This window comes from Cornus florida, unplaced genomic scaffold (assembly GCF_030987335.1).
Source record: "Cornus florida cultivar Cherokee Brave unplaced genomic scaffold, ASM3098733v1 CherokeeBrave_3.0.0_Hap2_Chr09, whole genome shotgun sequence".
Taxonomy (NCBI): domain Eukaryota; kingdom Viridiplantae; phylum Streptophyta; class Magnoliopsida; order Cornales; family Cornaceae; genus Cornus; species Cornus florida.
The window spans coordinates 92,896,836-92,905,214 of NW_026775579.1; the positions used below are offsets into that span (position 1 = coordinate 92,896,836).

The window sequence follows — 8,379 nt, forward strand, 5'->3', positions numbered from 1 at the left end:
GGTCCGTAATGTATGTGATGAAGAGACATGAGAGTGTTGGTTGTAGAAAATGGAGGTGAAAGCATAATGAGCAAACAGCCAGAGCAGGGCTTTCCCTTTCCGTTCACGTTACGGAGTCGCAGCATAACACGACGTAGCCCCTGTTTTTGTGCCCTACGCCCACCCACTCTCTCTACAGACAGACTCGGAGAGTTATCCATCCCACAACAACTCAGCGGTAGACCATCCTTATAGCCTATTATATATATATATATATATATATATATATATATATAATGTATAATTTGTGGTTAATTGGGCGACCACATCTGTTGTCTTCTACAGCTAAGCAATTTTTGTCAGGGATACTCTCGCGAACCACAGTATAGTGGAATGCTATATAAACCCATCAAATACAAAAGATACAGGAACAACGCTAATTTGTTTTAATAAAATAACATTTTATGTAATATTGTGCCTAAAATAAGAATTTAACTCGTTTTTATGGAGTGAGTCAAGAGAGATGAGGGAGTGAGGCTCTATATATGAATTGAGTTGAGTTCCAGTTTGAAATAGTTTAGACCTTGAAGGGGTCGTTCCCAATCCGTCCCCGGGGTCGGCACGCGGCGACCCGCTCCATTTATTTTAATATTCACTTCAAATTTAATCTAAGTTCAAATTTGATCTGATTTCGTACGTTGAAATTAAATATGATTCTGTGTGGGTCAAATTAATAGCATATGTGGTATGATCACATATGTGAGTAATCATGATCGTCTATTGCAGACTTTTAATTTTGTGACTGGTTTAAAAAATTATTAGACACTCTCACATGAATTTAATGTATCTATTTTCAAGTTCGATTTTAATTCGTGTAACACTAATATTGCATATCATGAATGGTTGATGCATCATTTTCTCATAAGCAACGAAGGATCACACATCACACGTGGAGGACATAATCATATGTCACTTCATTCTACATATGATGACAAATCAACTAAAGAATAATTAAATTGTTGAGCCGTATAATAATTAGAGTTAGGAGGCGAAAAATTGAAACTTGGACTTCGGTTCCCTTAGAATCCAAAGCACTTGGACATCGATCAAATCGTAGTACTATAAAGTCTTAACTAACATAACTCTCCAACATGGCTACATTGAATTCAGAAATAAGTACCACTTTTAAAGCTTTTATTTATTGTTTATTTTATTTTGGTGTGTAGACTGTAAAAACAAAGCCACCAAAAAATGTGTATTATATATATATATATATTTCGAAGTGTATTTTATATTCATGTGTGCAATATGCTTTCAATTAATTTTGGTCATAAGACCATTCTCTTATCTTTGAAGTCCATGGGATTCGGTTTAATTGGGATCATTTCAATTATCACAATAGTTAAGATAATCAAACCTTCTACTCTACGTCTCTACCTAAACCCAACCTCCTCCAAAAATAAATAAAGTAAAATAAGATGATTAAAACTGTCATTTAATAGAATAATTAAATAATGACATATTATCATATAATTGTTGTGTGTTTTATATAATAAACCCATATTTATGTGAATTCAAACTTGTAAATATAACAATTTTCTAATTACCATTTATCTAAATATGTTGATAATTTACATTGATTATTATGTTTTGTTTTTCAAGTACTACTAAATCGAGCCACATATTCTTGTACCCTAATGGCATGAGGACAGGGCCCTAACTAGAAAAATAAATCTTCTTGGGCACCTCCATTTTAATTTGTCTCACACATGAATCAAGGTGATCACTATATATTAAGTTATTTGTATATTTTTAGATTGAGAATGCAATATATCATACTAAGCACTCAACGAACATTTATTAAATGTAAGAAAAATAATATTAAATTACCTTCCAAATATATATATATATATATATATATAAAACACAATATTTTCGTATTATTGTTGCATTTTTAATTTAGTGGTTATCATCATACCAAAATTCTCTATTTAGAAAAAAATAAAACAAAATAAATAAAAAATGGATGCAAATCAAATCTTAATTTAACTCTCCCTCTCTTTCTTTCTCTTAAACTATTCTACTGAAACCCTAATTAGTTAATTCTGGAAGTTTTGACTTTTATCTTTAATGTGATCCTTATATATCCTTATCAATTGTTTTTATCTAAAGTACACCTAATTACATAAAATCTTGTTTTTATCTAAAGTAATCCAATTACATAAAATCTTGTTCACATGGTTTGATAGATGATTTGTTGATTGCACGATAGATTGTTATTTCTTATTTCTTATCTTCTTTTTCTTTTGGCTAAAAATAAATATATTTGTATCATTAAATTTATAGTTTTCTTTTTCTTTTGGCTAAAAACAAATATATTTGTATCATTAAATTTATAGTTATTCTTTCATCTAGAGTTTTATTTGTATCTTGTAATATTATTTTATTTAAAAAAAAATTTATTTAAAAATTTTAGCTTAAAATGTTTTTTTTTACTAAGATCCCCTTCTCATTCACTCCCTGAACAAAATGTTAAATTTAGATCATATTAGGTTTAATATTCACTAATTTTATATCACATCTGGATAAGCATGAACTTCTTACTCACCAGTGAATAGGCAAATATTGTCCAAAATTAAATAAATAAATATGAGGAGATATGCAAATATTGTCCAAAAATAAATAAATAAATCTGAGGAGAGTGCGAGAGAAATTAACCAAAAATATTTATAGAATGTACATACAAAATATAACTGTACGTATCTAGGCGCGGCCGGCCCATAACCGATGGAGACAGACCAAATCGAATAGGTCTCTCGAAAATCACTCCCTCCGTTTTGTAACAGAAAATTTTCCCGGAAAATTCCCGATTTTCTATATTTCAGTTAGGGTTTTCAAACCCCACCCTTCACTACAGTTTTTTTCTACACCTCTTGTTAGTAGTTAGTAATCAGAACTTCTCTCTTCTCCTTAGAAGCAAACATAGATCGATCAAAGAGTCTGAAATGATGTTGATTGTTGGTTTTACCTTCATAGGGACGATTTGATGTCCGTCACATATGTAAATTTAATGTATGGTTTTTATGATTTATATTTCAATTCTGCGGTTTCTGGTTTTTAATTTAGTATGAAGTTATATATTCTTGTTGAAGATTATGCCTAAGTCCAGTTGTTAGGATGAATTGTGTAATTGAGAGGTAATTAGGAAGTAGATAGATGTTTATGAAGAGTATTATTGGGGAAATCAAGGCAGATATAGGTTTAGATATGAAGTTTGGATCGAGATCGAGGTCTCGCCGTGTGGTTCAGGACAGTTCAGTGGCGGCGGCGGTTGTGGTTGCGACGACGGTGACACCGGTTGTGGAGATTGATGGGTTGAGGCAGAGTTGTTGGGCAAACATGCCGCAGGAGCTATTGAGGGAGGTGTTGATGAGGATAGAGGCGTCTGAAGAGAGTTGGCCGTTGAGGAAAAATGTGGTTGCGTGCGCAGGTGTGTGCTCGAGTTGGAGGAAAATAATGAAAGAGGTTGTGAGGACGCCGGAGGTCTCTGGAAAATTGACTTTTCCGATATCGATTAAGCAGGTTAGAGTTCTAATGTTCGTTGTAAATTTTGATAGTTATGATGGTTATTGTTCATTTGGGATTGTGTGTGTTTATATATATATATATATATTTCTTTTAATTTTGCAATCGGTGGTACCTAATTTCTTTACTTGATTGTTTGATTGGTAGGATATTTCAGATAAATGAATGTATTCCATTGAGAGCTGATTGATTTTTTTAAAAATAAAATAAAAAAGCTTAGAAGAAGTATGTTAGGAAAATTTTCAATTTTTTGTGGTAATTTCTGCAAAACTAAGACCACTACGATTCCCTGTAGGTATTTTGTAAACTGTGCTTTAACCTTCGTTGATTTTTTTTTTTTGCCAATTTTGGGAGTTTATGATGTCCCTGATGACCTTGTTTATTTTGTAAACTGTGCTTTAACCTTCGTTGATTTTTTTTTTGCCAATTTTGGGAGTTTATGATGTCCCTGGAGACCTTGTTCAGAAAGAACTGGAACTGGAAACAAACTCATCATATGTTTAGGACTTCATAGCAATGAAACTTAACAGAATCACTTCCTATCAACCCCTAAGGATCGCCACACAGATAATGCCCATATATCTACCACTGATTGACCATATATGGAAACATTGCTAAAAATGTATTGTTAAAGGCACTGTAGGCCTTCACCTTCAACAATCTAGAACTATCATGATTGTTAGCTCCTAATTTTCATATATTTTTATCATTTTCCTTGAAACCATCTTGTACCTCTCATCTAACCAATTCCTTTGAAATGCTGTACTTCTGAAAGAATTATATGTATGTTTTTGAGATGCCATTCAGTATGCATTGTATAAATCCTTATGTTATGATGCAAAATGATGTTGATTGTTGTCTAAATGCTAATATTTTTCTTTTCCTTGGTTGGAACTCTTATGAATTATTATTTTTATTGCTATTTTAAATCAGGAAATTTATGATTGACAAATTGTTTACATTTGGATTTACTCGTCATGTATTCTCCTAATATCTGGTTATTGTTCACAGCCTGGTCCAAGAGAGTCTCTTGTCCAGTGTTTCATAAAACGGAACCGATCTACACAAACATATCGTCTTTACCTCGGTTTAACTCAAGGTTAGCATCTAGCCTCAGTTGTGTCACATATATACATCACTATGTTTCTGCCCCTCCCACCTGCTACTACATTGAGAATAAACTTCCCAAAGTTTCAATTGTGCAGCTGCATTTTGTGACTCTTTTAATTGGGGATCATTTCAGCAGGCATTTTAATCAGTTGCCAGATTTCCTTCTTCCAAATCTTTTGGTGTGGAGCATTTGGCTGGCAGATCATTGCTTCACTCTTCCTCTCTTTGAGCCATAAGCACTTACTTTTTTGCTTTCCTGTGATCTTTATGGCAGCACTAGCTGATGATGGAAAATTTCTTCTTGCTGCTCGCAAGTGTAGGCGCCCCACTCACACAGATTACATCATCTCTATGCATGTGTGTGACTTGTCAAAAGGAAGCAGCAGCTACATCGGAAAATTGAGGTGTGTTTCATATTCTGTCTGTCCTGTAGATGACTGGTTATCTTTCTCCAGTGGCTCAAATAACACCACGTTTTTTTTTTTTTTTACAAGATCAAATTTTGTTGGAACCAAGTTTGTAATACATGATGTGCAGCCACCCCATGAGGGTGTCAAGATGACTAAGAGTCGCTCCACTAGGCTAGTAGGCTCGAGACAAGTTTCCCCTTGGGTTCATGCAAGCAATTACCAAGTTGCTCACATCTCATATGAGTTTAATGTGTTGGGATCCAGGTAAGAGATTATGCAACTACTTGTTGATTTTGCCCATCCAAAATTGAGAGTTCTATTATATTATGGGTTAAAACCACAAAACCCCCCATGTACTTGGTTGTGAAATAGTTAAAAAAAAACTCTGAACTAAAAATAGTTATCAAGAACCCTTTAACTTGGTTGTGAAATGACAAAAAAATATGACCTTAGAATTTAATGCTAAATTAAAATGATGATAATAATTTTATTTTATTTTTTTTTAATTTTAAAATAGCAAGGTCAATTTTGTAACTTGACATTAAATAATAATTTTGTAATTTTAAACAATCTTGTAATTTAACATTATTAATGGTCCTTTATTATTTTTGTAATTTTAAAATAATATTTTTTTAGCATTTTAATTTAACATTAACATTAAATAATAAGGTCAAATTTGTCATTTCACAACCAAGTTAATGGATCGGTCATGGATATGGGAACACCTTGATAACTTTTTTTAGTTGAGGGATTTTTTTTATTTTAATTCTACTGGGGGTTTTATGCATGATTTTGAAAGCACAGGAGGGTTTTGTGATTTGAACCCTTATATTATCTTATCTTTTTTTTGCATGGATTTCGCGCGTGTGAGAGAGAGAGAGAGAGAGAGAGAGAGAGAGAGAGTAGTCTTTCCTGCTCAAAAGTTTTTGTGCTAATCAATACAGGGAAAAAGTTGTGGGTTGTATTTGTTATCTGTTAAGTGTATATATTTTATAAACAAATAGCCAATGCTCAGTGTTTATATTAGAAGCAGGGGTCCTAGGAGAATGCAGTGTAGCATGGATGGCATCCCAGCCTCTGCTATTGAACCTGGAGGAATGGCCCCCACACAGACTGAGTTCCCCATTAGCAAGCTTGATTCCTGTCCATCACTACCATTTTTCAGATCAAAATCAACACGCATGGATAATTTCCTAACTGGACCTTTGGCTGGTGAGAGAGATGCACTGGTTTTGAAAAATAAGTCTCCTAGATGGCATGAACAGCTCCAATGCTGGTGTTTGAACTTTCATGGGCGGGTAACAGTTGCTTCAGTAAAAAACTTTCAGTTGGTGGCTTCCCCAGAGAATGGACAGGCTGGGCCAGAACATGAGAAAGTCATACTCCAGTTTGGGAAAGTAGGGAAGGATGTGTTTACCATGGATTACCGATACCCTATATCGGCATTCCAGGCATTTGCAATCTGCCTTAGCAGCTTTGATACCAAGATTGCTTGTGAATGACATGGACTAACAGGTTTATGTCTAATCTCTCTTCACATATATGAATTAAATCTGTTATATATTTTACATGCATATGTAGACTACTACTGGAACTTTATTTTTTATTCCCTTCTCCGATAGGCAGTACTGAAAATACTTTGGTCAATTAATTTAACCATCCACTTTAGTTAATAAACTAGTGGCTTATGTTATTTGTCCAGTTCATCAAGGTGGCTTGTCAATTTGATGGTCTGAGAATTGTTATCGTGTCCTGCAAAGTGATTGTTGAATGTTGATCTATCTATAGTACTTCAAGTGAGGCTGCTGCTGAAGCTAGTTCAAAATTTATTCAGCAACATATTCTTATTTATATATAATTTTATTTAGAATTTATAATACTAATTTAATAACCTAATCTTTAATATTTCTTTTAAGTAGGCGGTGAAATGGAATTCTTTCTTTATTTATTGAGAAATGCTCCTAGGGTCCTCCTCATGAGCGAGCGAGGGAGAGCCCTGTCTATAGCTAGAGGAGCTCAAGTAAGCACAGGGCCTAAAGGAGGGACAAAAGGCAGTGAACTCCTCCCAAGGAGCTCCCCCTTGTGCCCTAAATATTGTTGGGGGAGTGCCATTTAAATCTATTAATTGTAATTATGAGTTCCACAACTGCCACTACTCTCCTCCTGTACCCCCTTTTCCCAGTCACTAATTCCCCACTTCAGCAGTGCCATCACCAGCACCCATCTGGTACCTGCCAATGCCGCCGTGCTATCATCACCATTATCTGCTCCCCACTGCTTCCACACACCCGTTTCATGTGCAAGTGTACCAGTATATTATTTCTTTCTGTGATAGCCAACTAACTTGTTGGAGTTTTTCATTTTTATTTTATTCTTTCTTTTGTTGTGTGTGAGTTGGGGGCACAATGGGTGCCCTAATCCCTTAGGATACCCATGATCCCTCAAACCATGGGTGAGATAGAAGGTGTTGCAGTTGAGCATAGCTAACTGACATGGGGGGATTTGCATTATGTTCCTCAGCTGTCGTGTATTACTTTATTAATTGCATTTATTTATTTAAATTTCTGATTATTATCATTTCTCTGCTTTCCTGTCATCACCAATATTGAAACTCTGATGGTCAATGATTACAACACTTTACCGCAAGTAAATTACAGTATTCAGGTGGTTTTTGTTTAGTAAGCCTGTGTGCGCTTTTGCTGCAGCTGTCTAGATTTCGTGTTGCTGGACCTCAAGATATTTTCCAAGTTGTGAAAGGTTACACTGAGAAGGTAATAAAACGTTCAGCAAAATCATTCCACTGTTGGGCATGTTATGTTGATCAATGCATAGAAGATGCTGTGTGTCAAGAGGTTTTCACCTTTGGCTTTCATCTTGATAGCTTTTGTCCCTCTTGAGATGCAGGGAAAGGACTGGAATGCATGAAACTTTGGCAGTATTGAAGTTTTATTATTTATGTTTGCTTTGTATTTTTACTTTTGTTTCTGTACATAACAACAACTATTTCTATAATAATCTTGTCCTACCTTGTGGATTGTTCCTATATAAAATTTGTCCCTACTCTTAGCTGTTGTGCTGTTTTTTCTTGTTATCTCTTTCCAATTCTTTTGGTACCATTCATATATGCGGACATGAATATGTATCTTATGATTGGTTTTGCCTGGTTAAATTTTTTATGTAGTCACTGTCATACTTTAATTAATATTTGCGGTTCTTTTCTATTTTTTATTTATCTGTTTCCAATTCAGAATCAACCTTTCTTGCATGGCCTATATGTCTCACCGTTCTCATAAAA

General features: G+C 34.3%; 1 protein-coding gene across 2 annotated transcripts; it reads left to right on the forward strand.

Annotated features, from left to right (window-relative positions):
- Nucleotides 1-2,735: 2,735 nt before the first annotated feature.
- Nucleotides 2,736-8,150, forward strand: LOC132275242 (tubby-like F-box protein 3). 2 transcript variants are annotated; one of them, XM_059776692.1, is made up of 6 exons: nucleotides 2,736-3,561; nucleotides 4,576-4,663; nucleotides 4,949-5,078; nucleotides 5,169-5,348; nucleotides 6,112-6,599; nucleotides 7,790-8,150. In XM_059776692.1, exons 1-5 carry the CDS (start codon nucleotides 3,196-3,198, stop codon nucleotides 6,584-6,586), a joined length of 1,239 nt encoding a protein of 412 aa, XP_059632675.1. In that variant the 5' UTR covers nucleotides 2,736-3,195; the 3' UTR covers nucleotides 6,587-6,599; nucleotides 7,790-8,150. The 2 variants fall into 2 exon arrangements, with proteins under 2 accessions (XP_059632675.1, XP_059632676.1); XM_059776693.1 differs by having other exon boundaries at nucleotides 6,118-6,599.
- The last annotated feature ends 229 nt before the right edge of the window (nucleotides 8,151-8,379 follow it).

What these genes read in the sequence shown, in the direction of transcription:
- LOC132275242 (XM_059776692.1), top strand. Translation starts at nt 3,196, where the DNA reads ATGTTTATGAAGAGTATTATTGGGGAAATCAAGGCAGATATAGGTTTA. An exon ending in AGCTACATCGGAAAATTGAG is followed by an intron (nt 5,079 to 5,168) that starts GTGTGTTTCATA and finishes TTTTTTTACAAG; the next exon opens with ATCAAATTTTGTTGGAACCA. An exon ending in TTTAATGTGTTGGGATCCAG is followed by an intron (nt 5,349 to 6,111) that starts GTAAGAGATTAT and finishes TGTTTATATTAG; the next exon opens with AAGCAGGGGTCCTAGGAGAA.